This window comes from Dromiciops gliroides, chromosome 6 (assembly GCF_019393635.1).
Source record: "Dromiciops gliroides isolate mDroGli1 chromosome 6, mDroGli1.pri, whole genome shotgun sequence".
In the NCBI taxonomy this organism is placed as follows: Eukaryota; Metazoa; Chordata; class Mammalia; order Microbiotheria; family Microbiotheriidae; genus Dromiciops; species Dromiciops gliroides.
The window spans coordinates 16320219-16339559 of NC_057866.1; the positions used below are offsets into that span (position 1 = coordinate 16320219).

The following is a 19341-nucleotide window of genomic DNA, read 5'->3' on the forward strand; positions in this document are numbered from 1 at the left end:
TATCTGTTAAGCCCAGTTTAAAATCCCCTGCATGGTAGTCAAGGCCCTCCACAACTTTGGACCCTCTATTATCCCAACCTTATCTAGAAATTAGCCTCCTCCAGGTGATCTATCTAGTCAAAATAGGCATCTCTATCTTCTGATTGTGCTCCTAGGCTGGTCAGCCCCCATGATTGCAATGTCCTCACCTCCGCATCTTGGCCTACATCAATAAACAACCATTTGCTAAGCTCCCTTAACTTTTTAAAGTCCATCTCAAATACCATTTTCTCTAAGATGCCTTCCCTGCCCTAACAGGAAAGGAAGACTAACAACCTTGCCAGCCAGAGTCCATACATCATTTTGTTTTGTAACTCTCTGATGCACTCATGAAATATCAAGTATCAAAGGCATGGGTGTCTCACTTGATTAGAAAGTGAGGAAAGGGTCACCTCTTATCTAAACCGCACTTCACACACACTTACATTTTTTGTTTTAGTTCTTACCAATATGTCTTAGGAACTATATTAAAGCTCAAACCACACCCCCTTCTTTTTAAGAAAGAACAAAAAACCCTAACAATATGGTACCCACCTACCTGTTCGGCTATCATAACAGACATAACTGCTTGTCCTAGAACAAGTCCCAGAGCTTCCCTGCTTCATTATTTTTGTTCAGAATGTTCATTTCCCTTGGAACCCCTATCCCTGGGTCTAAGTTGCCTGCCACCTTTATTAAGTGCCCACTATGTGTCAGTCACTGTGCTAAGTGCTAGGGATATAAAACAAGGCAAAAGACACTCTCTACCCTCAAGGAGCTTACATACTAATAGGGAGACAACTAGCAAACAAATTCATACAAAGCAACCTATGTACAGGATGAGTAGGAAATAATTAGAAGCGAAAAACCACTGGAATTAAGATGAGTTAGGGAAGGCTTCCCATAGAGGATTTACTTAAGGGAAGCCGGGGAGGTTAGTTGGAGTGTAGGAGGGAGAACATTCTAGACACCGTGGGGCAGCCAGAGGGAATGCCAAGATGGAGTGGCTCGTTCATGGAACCACCAGAAGGCCGGTGTCACTGGATCAAAGAGTACATGGTGGAGATATAGACATAAGCAGCCTAGTTTTCAAAACACGACCTTCACAAAGCCTTCCTTGATTCCTTCCCCTGCCTTACCATGGGACTTTGTACTGCTTATTGCACTTTTACATTGTACCTTGTATTACGGTTACTTGTGTACACATCTTATCTCCCTGCAACCGAGAGATAACATACAACCTTCATGAGGGCAGAGACCACGTCTTATTGTTGTTCTCCCCAGTGATAGCAAAGGACTGTACACAACTATTTGCTGTATGAACAACAAGATCAGAAAAACACTTAAAGATCACATAATTGAAAGTAGCTATAGTTTTCTATAGTACTTCTACCAATCCCCTTTATTTTTTTTAGAGAAAAGGAAAGAAATTAAATTTCAAAGAACCAGCTGTATAAGCAAATGTTACAACACTGCTTAAGAAAGTATAAGATTTCTTTGTGTGTATTTGAAACAGACATTTCAGAATTCCTAAGACACCTGCATAAAGTTCATGCTGGTAATCTAAGTTATGCCCCCCCCCCCATGATGTTAGATTTCACTATTTTTGGTGAACTAAGCTTAACAATCCATTTTTCAACTGAACCTGTACTAAAAATAAATGATAGACACAAAGAGGAAGAAAAATAGAAATAGGTTATATATTTTCAATAGGTAACAGAGAACTATTAAATATGTCAATAGATTAAATCTATTTATCAGAAATTCGATCTTAGGGACCATGGTTTAATTGTGCACCTGTCCACTCACCCTGCCCCCCCCCCATAAATCAGGTAAAGGATATTTTCATGCTTAAACTATTGAGTAAAGTGTTTGATACTGTGTGTCAAGGGGCTGAGAGAGATGGGGAATTGGGTCAGTCAGGCTGAAGAGAAGTTGAAGTAATTTACTTTTCTGGTCTATTCCAAATTCTTTGGAGATCCAGGCTTTTGTGTGAATTTTAATTGTACTAAAATAAATTTACATCATAATGTTCTTCTGAACATATCTCCTATCTTTTAAACCTCATTCTAATAACTGGCAAATGGTCAGCTCAGCATATAAATGTCTTAGGTAGAGCACACCCAAATCTACACATAAGCATTATATGATCAGCAATAAGTCTGGATAGAGCATTACACAGTTAGGTAGCTGAGAAAGGCAGACTTGGTGTCTCCAGTACTGCCTTTGACTTTCAGAGTTGCTAAATGCTTGAGGCATGAAGACAAATGAGAGATTTGTAAAGTGCTTTGCAGACTGGAAAACATTATTTTTAAAGAGCTATTATCATAAAGGAATTGTAAATAATAATTCCACAAAAAGAAAGAATCCCTAAACAGTTTCAAACTTTCTAATTATACATGGTTATCCCTCATACTCTAGGATCATTCTGTTTAAGAATGCTTCAAGGATTTTTTTCTTTAAACATTATATCTAACAGAGAGACCCTGAAACAGGTCTCTACAATGAAGACATTTCTTAGATAAATTCCTGTCATTCATGCAAAAGAGGCACAATTGCCAGGAGGAATTTCATTCCTCCACGGAAGTTTACTGGCCCAATTAAAGAAAAAAATATCCATCAGTTTACTTTCTTCTACTAAACTCCATTAGGGAAGCCACAATTAAAGCAATGAAGCAATCATTTAGGAAAGGTGGAATGAGGAAAGTATGGCTACAGATTTTATTCATCAGCCATCTGAGTTGATGTTCTCTTGCTTGCTGTTACTCTGCTCTTCCTAAATGTCCTATTTACAAGACATCTTTTAAATTATTCCTATTTGACCCTCTGAAGTTAAGGACTAGAAATTCCAGAAGAGGCTTAGAAGCTCATTGAGCTGCCTAGAGAGAGAATCGAGAATTGAAGTGACTTACCCAGAGTCAATGTGTCAGGGACAGGACTTGAATTAAGGTCATTCTGGCAAGCAGGCCAACAACTCTCTATCCATCAGCACCACCTAGTAAGTATTCGGTATCTATACGGAAGTTATGCAAATGTTACTTTGATTTCTCACTGGCAGTATCAGCACAGGTGCAGACTCTAGCTAAGTCCTACATGAAGGTCATGGGTTCAGACCAGGAGAAAGGCTGTCTTTTTATCAGAGTGAACTAAGACAGCCAAGTTTAGAGATGGTCATCACCAAAAAGTTACTAGGTAAAGAATTAGTAGGACTCAGCCACTCATGAAAGCCAATGTCTGGAGATTCTGGCCTGCACAGTGGCCAATATGGAAATCAGACGTATTTATAGTATCAATATAGACTCTATCTCTATAGGTGTATCTATTTACATAGCTATCTCTATACAACCCTATGAAATACTCAGGTGCTTTTTCCTCTTTTTGGGCAACAGCTTTAGGGGGAAATAGTCTACATAGCTCTAGTGTTTCTTATTTGCTACAGACTGAGTAAATTACAAACCAGAATTGTGTGGGAGGAGTACATATAAAAAAAGTGAGGGTTCCAGACCCACAGGGAGGAGAGATCACTGTTCCAAGAGATGGTGGTACTGAAAAAGACCTTACACAGTTAGGGCTAGCAGTTCCATAACATGAAGGGGTTAAGCAAGAAAGCAGAAGAGATACAAGGGTGATTGAGCTGGAAAATGAGCAAGAAAATGGCAAGGACTTTGGTTTAGCAAGAGAAGATAATTTGAGTGGAATGGTGGTGAGGAAAAAGACCAGGAAGATTACTTCTGCACACACTAAAGACTGGCTTGAGGAGCCACAGAAAGGCCAGCTGGGACCCCAGGAAGACAGTATTTTCATAACAGACTAGAAGTTGCAAAGATTTTCAGGTTGTGTGTATTTTTTTTTATAACATTAAGGTTTTTGCTTATAAAGTCAGAAGAGCCAGATGTGAAGGAGGGAGAGGAGAAGGGAAACCAAGAGCAGTGTTGTTATCACATTTACTTTAGAACACAACTGACCCAGGGAGAGGTGAATGATAGCTATCCATTTATAGTAGCTAAAATTATAGGAATAGAAGAATCTCCCAAGGTTCTAGAAATAAAGAGAGATCAGGGAAGAGAGGTGGGGGTATGTCAATGGAAGGACAAGAGTCTGTGAGAAGCTGAATCTGAAAATTGTTCTGGCCTCACTATGTGGCTATGGGACCCAAGAGTTATTTCTCTTTGTTGGTAAAGTACCTTAAAGGAGTAATGTAATGACAAAAGATAAGATTTCACTCTCATACACTTATTTTGCTTTTTCACATGGTGTTCACCACATTGTTAATGCTCTGCAACTCACAAAATAAAACCCTCAAAATTCTTAAAAGTATAGTTTTAAATGAATCATAAATTTTACTTAAGTTTAGTTTTTAAGAGTTTCCTTTAAGTACAACTTCAAGAAGTTTAGGAATCACCCCCCCCCCCACCACCCCGCACCGAAGGAACAAAGTGTATGGGAAATAGGATTCTATATACATGTAACTCTTCAGAAATTTAACTATAAGCATTCCTAACTTTCCTTGCTTTGTATTCCCAAAAATGATGCTATAAAGTGTATCTCTCCCACTGGGCAAATTTTAAATACACGAAAGAGGTATGTTATGCAATATAAATATCTCTAATCCCAAAGTAACTAGGAACAGAAAGCAACAAGGTATCTATAATGTGACACATAAACAGCTATTCTTTTCTTTTCTTTCTGTTTTTTTATTTGGTGGGGCTATGAGGGTTAAGTGACTTGCCCAGGGTCACAGAACTAGTAAGTGTCAAGTGAATGAGGCTGGATTTGAACTCAGGTCCTCCTGAATCCAGAGCTAGTGCTTTATCCATTGTACCATCTAGCTGCCCCAAAACCTATTATTTTTAAATGATCTCTTATAGGACTTGACATGAGTTGAAAAATTATCAGCAGACTTCATATTTTATTAGGTGTATACATAAATGGGGAGGCAGAACTGGGTCTGAGCCATATCAAAGATGGGACTTCAAAAACAATATTTAAATACATAAAGAAGTTGGGTCTTAAATGGGCATTTAGACAGGATCAGAAAACAGTAAGATTTGAAATAGCTAACTGCAGAGGCTGAAAAAGACAGGGTCTGAGATAAGCACCACTGATAAATACAAAGCAGGTAAAATGAAGGATCTTACCAATGAGTATACTTCCCATCTCCTGTTCCACTCTGTTCCTAAGCAGTGACTTAATACTCACTTTTATCACGAAGGTTTAAAACAGTTCTTTCTAGAGAACTGTTAACACAAGCAATATCCTTACTACCTAATGCTTTCCTTAGTTTAGAAAACACAAAAAGTAAAGGTTCATGATGTGAGGTAGGAATCCCACTTTGAATAATGATCCAGTATAAATCAGTGAAGGAACAATTGCAAATGCTTTTCTCATTATGACAAAGGGCTGTGGTTGCAGGGGTAGGAGAGAATCAAAATCCAAACCAGAGAATGACAGACAGCTGCTAGTACAGCTAGGTAAAGGACTATGAGGTTAAAGTTCTGCTACTGACAGAAAAGACAATCCTTGCTAGCTAGAAGGATTTTAGTTACCACAGGTTCAGAGAAGCAAAGAATCCAAATCAAAAGTTTCAGAGGATTTGCAAAGGTAGAACCTATTGAGGTAGGAGAGAAAATGCTATTTTTGCCACTTGTCCTTCCAATTCTGTAATCCAAAGAAACTTTTAAATCCAGATCATAAGAAATGCTTTGGAAAAAGCTTTCTATTATCACATGTGTAAATACATCTGTACATATGTTGAAAGCTAGAAATAAGTCAACTAAGCTAGATTGTCTGTTTATTCCATGAGCAAGTAGGATTAAGATAAAGCAGAATCTTCTTGTGCAAAGTGAGAGGGGTAGCATAATGTAATGCTTAAAGAGTTGGAGTTAAAGTCTGAGGATCCCAGTGTGAATCCTGGTTCTGTCACTCCTTTCTTTCTTTGCAGGACAATGAAGGTTAAGTGACTTGTCCAGGGTCACACAGTTAGTAAGTGTCAAGTGTCTGAGGACACATTTGAACTCAGGTCCTCCTGAATCCAGGGCCGGTGCTCTATCCACTGCTCCATCTAGCTGCCCCCACTCCTTACTTTCTTGACACTGGGTAATTAATTTAACCTTCCTGGGAATGTTTCCTCCTCTGTAAAATGAGCAAACCGGGCTAGAAAATCTGTAAATCCTCTCTTCCAACTCGAAACCCAATAAAGCCTCACACCTTGGCACATTCAAAAAAATCTGAAAATCATAAAAATATTTTTAATATTGGACCTTTCAAAAAAAGTTAAAAGCCCTCAGATGTCTAAAGAATTCCACTGGGTCGCAGCCCCAACGACAGGGACAGGATAGTTAGTCCAAACCAAGCAGCGTTAAGAATGGTGATTATTTCTGAGCCAAAAAGCAATTTTCTAATGCTAAAAACAGGAGAAATGATCACAGGCTCATTCCTTTACAACCCAGTTGTTTTTCAGTCTCTGCTATTTTTTTTAACTCTTCTTGCACAGGTTCAACAATTCAACGTATATTTATTAAGCACCTGCCTACTACGTTTAAGGCATACTGCAATAAAGAGATAAAAACAAAAACGGCCTTGCCCTCCAAGGCCTTACCTTCTACTATGGAAATGAAAACAATATGTACACACAAGTTGATTCAGATGCAAGTGATGTTAAAGAAGGAGAACTCCTATAAGACTTACCAACTAATTAGCTCTATGGCCTAATGGGGAGGGAAAGACTTACTGATGATTCTGGAGTGATAAGGTGGGGTGACAACTCTCTTTCCTCAACAGAAAAAAGAAATTTAGAGGAGGATTTGGTTTAGAGGGCAGATAGATGACTCATTGGATAGAGGCTACACTGGGTCTGAGGTGAAATCTAGCCTCAGACAGACACTAGCCGTGTGACTCTAGGCAAGTCACTTAACCTTTGTTTGCTTAATCCACTGGAGAAGGAAACCACTACAGTATCTTTGCCAAGCAAAACCCCATGGACAATATGGTCCACAGGGTCATGAAAAGTTGGATGCAACTGAACAAATCTTTAAGGGAAATACTAAGTTCTATGTGCTCTATTTTAGAGTGTTACTATTAAGTTGTGACGGTACATCCACGTTAAAACGAAGCCTATTGGAACAGCAGCTCAAACCAATGTCTTTCTTTATTTCTTGACATAATAAGGCAATGCTAATGAAGTCATGAAGGTACACAAAGCATTTCTTTATTTGTAGCCAAGCCTTTCTATCCCCAAATAAACAAGATAAAATCAAGGAGAATATAAGGCTTTCTATACATATGGACAACACCGAACAGTGAAAAGTGTAAAAAAAAAGTATAAAAGAATAGCAGAAGACTATCTTTTAAATAATTGTATAACTGGTTTGCACTTACTATATTACTATTTCATATTTTCTGTGTACCCCAGAGCACTCCAAGTTCAAGGACTGCAATCCATAGGTTTGCTGAATTGTGCTAAAAAGGTATTAACAAGGCAACCTCAATAGCCAGTCAACTATTCTTAGATTATTGGCTGATGAAAAGAAGCCGAGTTAAACAGGCTCAAACAGAGAGAGAGTATATAACCTATAAGGTTTCCAGTTTTAGAGAAACAGTACAATTTTAAAGGTATTTTAATGATTGGAATTGACATGAAAGAGAACCCAGTGAATAACTAATGGGGAAGAATAGATCATAGATGCAGAACCGGAAGGGACCCTAAAGTGATCTAATCTAACCACATCATCTTACAGATGAAGACACTGAGGCTCGGCAGTTAGGTGACTCAAAACAATTCCAAGTTCAGCCCTTTTCCTCCTTCACCACACTGCCTCAGACCAAGGAATCCATCCATCCAGGATGACAGCTGTGTCTCCCCCTCCCCACAGCCAAGCTTATTATCAAGTAAATTATAAAGGATCACTAACTCTTTAAAAAATCGGAGTCCATGCCCATCTTTTGTTTATATGGACAGACAACTGGATGACTATATTCAATGATAGGCAACATCAGACTTGGAATTAAGGGGAGCTTCAATATGCTGATCAAAATTTGACCTTGGATAATTAATTTACCAAGAATAGCTCTGATGCTTCCTTGTGGTCCCTGGAACCAAACAGAACTCAGTTTGGTTTTTAAAGCTCTTCACAACAGTGCCCTACCTTAACACCCATCACCTTTCTAACTTAATTTGTTTGTTAGCATTACCATTTTTTTTTTTGCGGGGTAATGAGGGTTAAGTGACTTGCCAAAATTGATACTCTATTTTTTACATTTTTATTCTTTTTTTGGGGGGGGGATTTGGGGATTTTTGGATACAATTATCATCTTTCCACCACTTTCAAAAATATTCAGAGTCCACCAAAACAATTACCCAATAAGTCTTGTGCCAAAAACATACATCTCTCTACTCTTTCTTCCTGAATTCTATGGTCCAGCCAAACTGGTCTTGCCATTACTTACACACGAAATTCCATCTCCATCTCTCTAACCTTGCACAGACTATCTTTATGCCTGGAATGCACTTTCCTTCAAACCCTCTTCAAGTGTCACTTTGTACACAAAGATATTCCTGACCCCTACAGCTGCTAATACATTCGCATATACTCTGTTCAGCCTTATTTACAAGCATATTATCTTCCTGGCAGAACAGAGCTCCTTGAAGGCAGGGAATGTCTTGGTTTTGTCTTTGAATTGTGAAAAAATAATGATTAATAATGGTTTTTTGGAGGGACCCTTTCTCCCACTTTAGAGAGGTCAATTTTTAGGAGGGCATTCTAATCCTGTGTAGGGTGTACAACAGAGGTGGAGAATAGACTGACTAGAGCTCAGTGAACTGAGCAAATTAAACCACATATGTGTGAATGAGCCTGTGTTCCACAGAGGGTCTCCCATTAGACCCTGATGTCATCAGGGTAGAGCTCATTTTAATATGGACCACCTGCAAGTCACACCAAAGGAAATGAATGATGCTAGCCAATTAGCTTTAATCAGTGTGTAAGGAGTTGCCTCTATCAAAAAGAGGAAAAAGACGGGACCTGGAGGGGCTTGCCCTCTTTAACTTTCCACTCGGCCTCTCCTCTTGGCTCAATATGCTGGATATGTCATTGTTTAGGCCTGTAAGCCTGTGACTAGTGAGGAAGTTAGGGAGACAGGTGGTCAATACTTTAATAATGTGATATTAATTAATAATAAATGCTTACTGCCCAAACTGGTGCAACAGCCATTAACATATAATTTAGTAATATTTTAGCAAACCCAGTCTAGTTCCCCAATAATTTGACTAACACAGTATCCCCGGAACTTAATATAGTGACTGGCACATAGAAATCATTTAATAAATACTTGACAATTAACCTCTTTGGTTTCCTTATCTTAGAATGAGATAATTCCTACTCTACCTAAACTCACAGGACTGTTGTGAAGATTAGGTAAGATGATAAGAATTACCCATTTTGTAATTATGTAAGCTCTTTCAAGGCAGGGCCCATCTCACTTATGTTGTATCCCTAACATATAGTACAGTTCCTTGCAGTAATAAATCAGAGTAAATTATTATAGTATTATAAATTATTATAGTAATAAATGCTTCAGCTTTTGTTTATAAGGATGTTTACTGATGTTCACTGTATCCACTACACTTTAAGAACCACTATGCTAACCTTTTTTTTTGGGGGGGGCGGGGCAATGGGAGTTTAGTGACTTGCCCAAGGTCACACAGCTAGTAAGTGTCAAGTGTCTGAGGCTGGATTTGAACTCAGGTACTCCTGAATCCAGGGCTGGTGCTTTATCCACTGCACCACCTAGCTGCCCCTATGCTAACCTTTTAGAACAGAAGAGGATAGTAATTATTTACTGGCTTGATACAGGAGAATATCTTTGTCATCTTTCCTTAATACCTCAAATCACATTTATAGTTCAAATTTATATTAATGTTGAGTTAGCTAACATATCAACTAGAAGATTAATAATTCTTCAAATAGGTCATAAAAAAAGGAAAGTAGAATACAAGACATAAGTTTTCCTACCCATGGTTATTTGGACAATTATTGCCAAGGGAGGTGCCTCATGTTTAAATCTGCAGGGCACCTAGATAGCCACTACAGCACAAAGGACACTTGAAATGAATTATTATTACACTACCTTCTTTCTTCTTACAAGCACATGGAGAGGGGTATTACTAAAGTCTCACCTTTACTGGTTGTCACTGCCTTTTCTGTGTATCTGAAAGAAACAAAGAATTAAATGTAAGTGGAATATTTCCTGCATTTCCTCATTCATAATATTAATATTACACTGTTTTAGGAATCAAATAAAATTATAATCGATCTAAGATGCAGAAGAAAACTTCACTCTGATTCAAAAGTGGCTGGCCAACTTATCCCTTTTCAGTGATAATTCAGAAACGTCAGGGCATAATTCTCTCATGTGTACCAATGAACTCAAATATAGATGCCTCTTTACAAGCCCTGCAACTAGAGAAGAGTTCTTAAAGCAGTACTGTCCAGGCTGTACTTAAACAAATGCAGACGACTCGTTTCTGGGCAGTACTGTTGTTAATTTTTAAAATGCCAATATATCTAGCAAAAATGAATGAAAATCCTTTTATATCGCAAATTCCTGAAAAAGAGAAAAGCTACCACATAAGCACATTCCATTTTGCTTTAAAAGACAGAGTAGCTAATCATTTTGTGCTCATGTTGACCCAAAAAATAAAGGCCTTTTAACATATTTCAAAAAGTAATCAGGATACTGGCTGCCATGTATCTTCATTAAAGTCCCCCTGACTCCAAAAATCCCCCTCACACTTATAGTGATGTTATGTTGAAAATTTAAAGCATTAAAACAATTTTTTTTTAAACCAAAAAGTTTCAAGAATGGTTCAATGCCTGTATTACCATAAATGTGTGTAGGGATGGAAAGGGAATAGGAAATAGTGTATTTGTACATATGAAACTTCCCTTCAACAGCCAAATCATGTTTTTATATAGGTTGTTATATATTCTTCACCCTTATTGTCCATAACAGACACCTCTTTCTGACATAACAAACAATAATAAAATAACTTATGATCACCAAGAGCATAGCTCTCCCTCCCAGAACTATATATATATCAGAAATTGTAAAGTGTCCCATTGTTGGGATTTTGAAGCTACATTACAAATTTTTTAAAGTTTATATTGAGCAGCGTTTCCTGCAGCCTAATCTCGTCTTTATATAATGGATTACATTATTTTTATAAACCTCTATTAATGGAAAAGTTGTATTATAAGCATTTACAAGTCAAAAAATTATAGGTACAAAGGTTAGTAAGTAAATAAGACCTTTTAAAGGTGATACAGGCAGGCAGATGTCAAGATCGAATAGAGAATCAGGCCTGCAGTCAGGAGCACACATCTTAATGAGTTCAAATTTGGCCTCAGACAACACTAGCTTGTAACCTTGGGCAAGTCACTTAACTCTGTCTCAGTTTCTTCATGTATAAGATGAGCTGGATAAGGAAATGGTGAACTCTAGTTTCTCTGCCAAGAAAACCCTAAATAGGGTCATGAAGAGTAGGAAAACACTGAAATGACTGCACAAACAATAAGGGATACTGAAGAGAAAGGCTAGAACATTGAGCCCAATCTATTAAGATGAAATTCAATAAAGATAAATGTCAGGTCCTTCATATGGTATGTACAATCATCTTTACAAGCCAGGGGAAGCCTGAAGAGACAACAGTTTTCAACAGAAAAAGACCGGAGGTTTTAGTGGCTGCAAACTCAGAGTCAGCAAGTGAGATGGGGCAGCCCAAGCAAGAATGCTCAAGAGGGATAAGGGCTTCCAAGAGCAGGGAGGTGAGAGTCCCACTGTCCTCCTCAGACTTTATCTGGAGGACTGTGTGCAGTTCTAGGCAACGCTGGAAGACTGGAAAATGTCCAGAGGAAGGTAACCAGGACATATGACAAGGATACGCTTAAGGAACAGGGCATGTTTAGCTTCAAGAGAAGACTTAGGGGACAGAATGGTGGTCTCCAAGTATCAGAAGGGCTGCCAAGTGCAGAAGGATTGACTGGGCTTGTTCTATTTTGTACCCAGAGGGAAGAATCAGGACCAGGGGGTGAAAGTTGCAATGAGGCAAACCTAGGCTTGCTGTCAGCAAAAGCTTAAGAAAGGCTGACTAAAAGCTGAAGGCGTCAGTCAGCACAAGTAGTGGAATCACCCTGGCTGGGAGATTTCTTAGCACAGACATTACAGGAACACTATTTCCCAGGTGTTAAGAGTGGAGATCCCTTTGATGAGAGGTTTGACTGGATGGCCACAGAGGCCCCTAGATGAACTAGGAAGCACAGGGAGGAACTCCCTGAAGGTGCATGCAAACAGGTACTTACTCGTGTCCGTATTCTATATTATATTTAACTGTGTTGTCTGCAAAAGACAGTCAGAGACCTCCAGTTTAGGCGAATCGCTACAGCTAGTCCTGCTTGACCTAAGAGTAAATGTCAAGCTAAAAGAAGTCCTTTGCAAATGCTTTTCTCAAATTGAGTTCTCGTAACAATTCTTCAAATTTTGGCTTGGTTTTCTGCAGTTTAATCTTGCCAAACCTGAAGTTTATAGTTTTAGTAATTCCCACATTGCACAAGACAGAGAGAAAATACTAGGATGATTTTGGCACCACAAGGAAATACAACTAAGACCAAACAAAAATTCGGCACTATTTTAGTTCTTCAATGTTAATTTCAGATATGAAAATGAATTATTTTCTCTTTGAAAGTAACTGACTTAGGTCTAGGATCTCAAAATTTCCTTCACCTTTCATCCATCAAATGTTTATTATACTTGGAATTGTGCAGCACCTTAACCCAAGAGGACAATTCTTCAGAAACGTAATAAGCAAAGTAAAAGCAATTATGAAGAAAACAAGGGTAAATTTAAATGCCAGTGGATTATAATAAAAACTGGTTAGTTATGCATTCCTAATAACCAGAAGCCTCCATTCACTGGTACTCTAGGTTGAGATTTGTAGCTGTACATTGTTTTTGCAGGGCAATGAGGGTTAAGTGACTTGCCCAGGGTCACACAGCTAGTGTCAAGTGTCTGAGGTTGGATTTGAACTCAGGTCCTCCTGAATCCAGGGCCAGTGCTTTATCCACTGTGCCACCTAGCTGCCCCCCTTCAATCTACTTTTTAACAAAGAGACAAAGACCATAAGCAAGCTGATATTTGTGATTTGTTAAAAAAAGGTGGGGAAAAGCCTGACCTTCCAAATTCAATTACAGAAACAACAAATCCCCCAATCTTATATCTACAATGGATTTTCAGAAGTGCTGAAAACTTTTCTGAATGAAATGATTTGGTTAACTGCAATCTAATCCTGCGAATATTGATGAACTGAATGTGGTATAATCTGTTAATCAAAGTTCCTGATTAATCAGACACTAGTCAATAAACCAAGGGTTTCTATTATATATTAACATTAAGATGATAGTTAAGATTTGTCTTAGAAAAGGGATTTTCACAGACATGTGGCCTTCTAAGCACAACTCTGCAGAGTTGTAATTCCTTTCTATCGTGAGATGGAGGATTAGAAGAGATAAGGAACCAGAATGGAGGATACTCTGCCTACTGGCAATATCATGCACAAGAAGTAGCATTACACAATTAATCTTTCGAATGACAAATTATACCGTTTGAGTCTTTCACGAGCAGAAAGACAATTCAAAACTTTTGGTGCAGGATCCTTCACTAAAAGAAATATTGTGCCAGTGGATATAATTATTACTCTAGAAGTTACTCTGCAGTTGGTAGACTGCAAATATTAAGAATTAAATAATTTGTTTTGCTTGATTATAAATATTTGTAATGGGTTTTGGTTTTCATTTGTTCTCAAATTGGTGAGGGAGGGTTTGGGCGGGGGTTGAGAAGGTAAGATTTTTGTTGTTGATTGAAAAAAAATTAAGTTTAATTTAATTTAAAAAGAATTAAATACATATTTTGTGGCAGGAGAAAGGCAGTAACTGACACTTGCAAGTGAGTAGGGAAAGGACACAATGTTGAAAAAATTGTTTTTGACATTTTTATACCATCTGCCTCAAAACCCAAACTTAATAAAACTATAACTTAACTGAGTGAAGTCAATTCTCCCAGGGTGAATTTGTAAGCTGGGCATTAAGGTAAGAGAGAGAAGGAAGGAGGTGGAAATTCCTCTTCTCTACTATCATGCCATCCATTCTAAGAGACTAAAGTAGGAGCTATAAATCTCTTATGACTATCAAGTGAAAACTGGAACCACATCCAGCAAGCTATTCATACTTGTGTATAGGACCAACACAGCACGTCTATTGCTGCATCAGTGACTTAGCTATGAGCCTCTGAATTATTTCGATTATTTTTAAAGAAGGAAATGAGTTGTATCTTTTCAAAATCATTTCCTCATATTTCAGAAACAGGTCTGTATAAATTTCTGATTAATCTGATATAAAAGGTCAAAAATAACTTTACTTACTAGAGTAAATGGTTATGTCATTCCAAAAATAACTTATGAGTAGCTGATAAAGCACTCCCATTAATTCAGCGACTTAAAATCTGTCCTAATTTTGAAAGCCAATATACTTTTCTTTTTGCACTAGATTGGTTTCTATCATACTCCAACTACCACCATTCATATTATTTTTTAGTATGAAGCATTTAATTGCGAAATAAATTATGCCCCAAACTCTCCCTATATTTTCAACTAGTTAATTTTCCACTTCAAATTCTCTTTCCTCAGATCATAGGTTTTGGTAGCTGAGAAGGAACCCGGAGATCAATTTAGTCCAACCTCCTAATTTGTATAGATAAATAAATAGGCTGAGGAACTTTTGGGAAGCTGAAAAGGACTAAGGATTAAAAATAATTCTGATGTAACGAAAAGGGGACTTTTCCGACGGAAAGGTATGAATTGTGACATTTAATTGTTACTGTCTTATGCCCCCCCCCCCCATGCTTTAGTTTCTGGCTGAGAAGGAAAAAAATTATTTTAATACTCGTTTACACACTCAGGAATTTTTAAAAATTAAGCATTAACACCCGCTTTATTTTGCAACAAAACTTTTTTTTTAAATCCCGAGTAAATCAAACTACAAATGGCCCCGGCCTGGTTCGGTGGAAAGATCAAACGGTGCCCACACTGATCACCCGCGGCGCGGCTCGAGAGCTGGGGCGGGGGTCGGAGCCCAGAAAGACCCTCCGGCCAAGCTAAAGCGGGGGTGACGGGAAGCAGAGATGTCGCGAAAACAAGGGCCTGGGTTCCAATCCTCCACCCGCCTCCCGGGAAGGGCGCCGGGCGAGGGAGTTACGCCGGCCGCAAGGCGGGTCCGGGACGGGCCGGCCCGAGCCCAGCGGCCCCCAACGCCACTCCCCCTCGAGCCTCCGAGCCACGTCTCCGCCCCCCCGACGGGGCGGGGTCCCGCGGTCCCGCACGCAGCCGGCGCTTCCTCGGGGCGCCGGGCCGGGGCGGCGCGGGGAGGCAGGGGGCGCCCGCGCCGGCAGGGGGCAGAGGCGGCGCGGCGTCACGCGGGGCGGGCGCTACGGTGGCCGGGAGGGAGGGGGGCCGCGGTGACAAGGGAAGGGGGAGGAGGGGGAGCGTCTCAAGCCGCGGTTACTCACGAGTGTCGAGCGCTCTTCTTGGCCGGGGCCGGCTCCGCCGCCGAGGCCTCCGGCCGCGCCTCCGCGGCGTCCCCGGTCCGGGCGCTGGGGCTGCTCCTCCGCCGCCGGGGGTACTCCGCCTTCCTTCGGCGGGACGCGGCGGCGGCAGCGGCGGCGGCGGCGGCGGCCCGGCCCCGCTCGCGTCCTCCCCTCAGCACCCGGCTGCCGGTGCCGCCGGCCGCCGCGGCTGCTGCCACCGGCGGGGGGGGTGGCGACTGCTGCTGCTGCTGCTGCTGCTGCTCCGGGGCCGCCTCGGCCGCCGCTGCCTCCTCCCCGTCCTGCTCCGGCCGCTGCTGCTCAGGCTCAGGCTCGGGCTCGAGCTCCGGCTGCTGCTGCTCCGGGGGTCGCGCCTCCTCCGTCCCCCCCGGCATCGGGGCTCGCCCGTCCCCGCCTGCGGCCCTCCTCAGGCGGCGGAGCCGGCCGCGCCGCTGCCCCCTCCCCCGGTCCGTCCGTCCGTCCACCCGCCCGGCTCACGCTCGGCCCTCACTTCCCCCTCCCGCTCCCGCCCCCCGGGCCAGCACCACCACTCACGGCCGGGCCGCCGCCAGCGGCGCGCGCGCGCCCGCCCACCGCCGGCCAATCAGCGGAGCTCGGCGGCTCCCCGGGCTCCGCCCCCGCGAGGAGCCCCCTCGCGTCCCCCTGCCCCTCACCCCCGCACTCCTCCTTTCGGCCAATCAGGAAGCGGCTCCAGGGGAGCGCGCGAGGTTTCCTTCCCCCCGCGCACCCGCTCTCACCGTTAAACGGCCGCGTCTCGCGACAGTCCCAATGTGACTTTTTTTTCCTCCCTCCCCGCGTCCAGAGGCCCCGCCCAGCGCTCGCCTTCCTCCAGCCCCCGGAGGGAGGTTGCGCGCGCACCCGTCTCGAGGCGCTGGGGCTTCTCGTGCTACCGGGGCCCTCTCAACCCCTCTTCCCCCTCACTTCTTTCTCAGGCCACGGAAACTGTCCTGGGCAAGCCTTCGGTCCGGGCCTCGGACCCCTCTTCCAGTTGTCTGGATATTCCTGCCCTCAGCTCGGCCGGGTCTGGTGAGGAGATGGGGGTAAATTTTTTGAGCTGTCGCTTCTCCTTTAAGAAAAAAAAAAAAGGCTCATCGGCTGGAGGATGAAAGTCCGTATCAAAATGGCGGCGGCACCGCGGGAGGCGGGGCCGCGAAGGCTCTGGAGCCCGCCTCTTTGTTAGCGCATGCGCCCAGGCCCCGTCGCTCGGGAATCCTGGGGTGTGTAGTTCCGAGTCTAGCTGAAGGCGGGACGGGATTCCCGACCGAGGCTGTGCGGAGGATTCTGGGAGTGAAGCCGAACACCACGGGAAATGCAGTTTCGCCCAGAGGAGGCTTTTTTCGGGCGGAGCCGCGCGGGGGTGGGGCGCGTTCGTCGCCCCACGTTAGGTTGCTGTGCTCCTCCTTCCCCTCGCCGCGGCGGGGGGGGGGGTGTCACTGAAGGAATTGACGAAGACGGACGTGGACGTTGCGCTTTGCGAGCATTGTCGACTTTGGGCGAGGGAGGGGCTCCGCCGCCTTATCCGGGGCGAACCGAAGATTGAGGCGGAATCACGGAGCTAGTCCCGGGCGGCATTGGAACCCAGGGCTTTCCGGCGCCAGCCAGCTCCGGCCAACACCCGCTGGGCTGCCTTCCCTTACGTCCTTGCCTTTTCCACCTCCCAAGTGAAATATTAATGCCAAGCGCTTTACAGAGATTGCCCACTGTGATCCTTACGACCCCTTGGGGTTTTCTTGGCCAACTCCGGAGCGATTCGCTATTTCCTTCGAGGGCTCATTTTAGTGACGAGTAAACGGAGGCAGACAGGGTTAAGTGACTTGCCTAGGGTCACACTGCTAGTAAGTGTAGGAGACCACCGTGCCAGGAGATGCGATCGTTATCTACATTTCACAGACAAGGAAACTGAGACAGAGCTTAAATGACTTGCCATGGGTCATACAGCTAATAAGTGTAAGGATTCAGACCCGACTCCCTGAATCCTAAGAGCCAGACTTGGTCACTTAGCTGCCTCTGGTGTAATGGGAGATGAGGAAAGTGAGAACAAAATGCTTTGCCCTGTGGTGAGGGAGAACTAGTTCTGGATTGGAACTTAAAGACTTGGATTCGAATACTGACTCTGCCTTAGCACTTTTCTCCATCCCTAAGAGGACTAAACAAGATCCAAGGGCCCTTCCCCGTCGGTATTTGTGATGGTTCTATTTGCAGCCTTTTTACTGTGGGACAGCAGTAGTTTTCTCACCCAAGACTTTTCTTTTCTGAGTCTCTTCCTGGAATATTCTCCCTTGGTGTATCCATCCGCAGCTTCCCTGGATGCCTTTAAACCCCAACTAAAGTCCCATCTTTTACAGGAAGCCTTTTCCAGTCCCCTTTCATTTTAATTCCTTCCCTCTGTTAATTATTTCTCAGTTATCCTGTATATACCTTACATCGTATCTATTTGTTTGCATGTTGTTTCCTCCTTTAGGCTTCTTGAGAATAGGGACTCTCCCTTTGTGCATCCCCAGTGCTTGGCACAATGCCTGGCACAAAGTACAGGCTTAATAAAGTTTATTGATTATGATAAGTGATATTTATATGACCTTCCCCAAAAGGATATAGGAGCAGTACTTTGGAAACCCTTAAGTGGCTCAGACTTGGGATCTGTGAGTCTTGGTCATTGTGCAAGAATTCCTATCTTGGGCCTTGAAGTACTTCACATACCTTTTCTGATATAAGCATCACCAGCACTCTGTGTGGCCACTAGGTGGAACTGTAGAGCTCTGGGCCTGGAGTCTGAAGGCCCAGTGCAAATCCTGCCTCAGATACTTCCTAGCTGTGTGACCCTGGGCAAGTCACCTAACCTCTATTTGCCTCGGTTTTCTCAGCTGTGAAATGGAGCTTATAATAGCACCTCCCTCCCAAGGGAGGATTCAGTGAGGTCCTAGAAGCTCTTGTAAAGCTCTGTGACATAGTGCTTGGCACAAGGGGCCATCTAAACCAATGCTCATTACTAGTATGAGCATCATAGGCATTCGACTTTATGAATGTAGAGCTGCCCTAGTAGAGCTGGCCTCAGAGCCTGGAAGAACTGGGATCAAGTTCTGCTTTTGATATACTGGCAAGTCGCTGGTCCTTCCAGTGCTTCCAGCCCTTCCAGGAATTCGTCAGCTTAAGAGGTTTGTGTTGTAGAGCAAAGCTGCTTCAATTGAGTCAAGATCCGGTGTGGGGTCGACTGACTGATTGTGGGGGTCACAAAAAATTGGGCAGCAGTAAAAGATTATGACTACCTATTTCATATACCTATATACCATGGGTCATGTAAAAATTTATCAGGTGATAAAGGAGTCTAGAGTGGAAAAAGTTTAAGAAGCCCTGTTGTAGAGAAGGGATCAGCCTGCGTTAGGATTTGCTCATCAAAGAGTTCCCTCTGCCTATGAAATCCCAGGCCAGATAGTGTACTGGAAGGGGCACTGGAAGTTAGTGAGGCCAGCCCTTCTTCAGGCGAGAGGAAGGGGCTTGGCAGGTGCCCCTGGCAGCTGTGGCCTAGTGTGGGCCCTCTGGTGGCAAATCCAGCGTTTCCCCCACTGCACTGTGTGGAAGGAGCCCCGGATTGGGCCACAGAGCATGTGGAGTGGGGTGGAGAGGGAGAGAGGCCCAACTCCTGGTGCTGCCCACTTATTAGGACCTCTCTGGCACTTG

At 42.9% G+C, this 19341-nt stretch overlaps 1 protein-coding gene across 1 annotated transcript in view; it reads right to left on the reverse strand.

The window, feature by feature from the left end:
- ZFP91 (ZFP91 zinc finger protein, atypical E3 ubiquitin ligase) overlaps positions 1-16130 on the reverse strand; it is a 38554-nt gene extending 22424 nt beyond the window's left edge. The window contains exons 1-2 of the mRNA XM_043969751.1: positions 15631-16130; positions 10193-10224 (exon numbers count right to left, since the gene is read on the reverse strand). Of these exons, the coding sequence (XP_043825686.1) occupies positions 10193-10224; positions 15631-16040 (442 nt within the window). The 5' untranslated portion in view covers positions 16041-16130. The remainder of the gene's footprint in view (positions 1-10192; positions 10225-15630) is intronic.
- Between the last annotated feature and the right edge of the window lie 3211 nt (positions 16131-19341).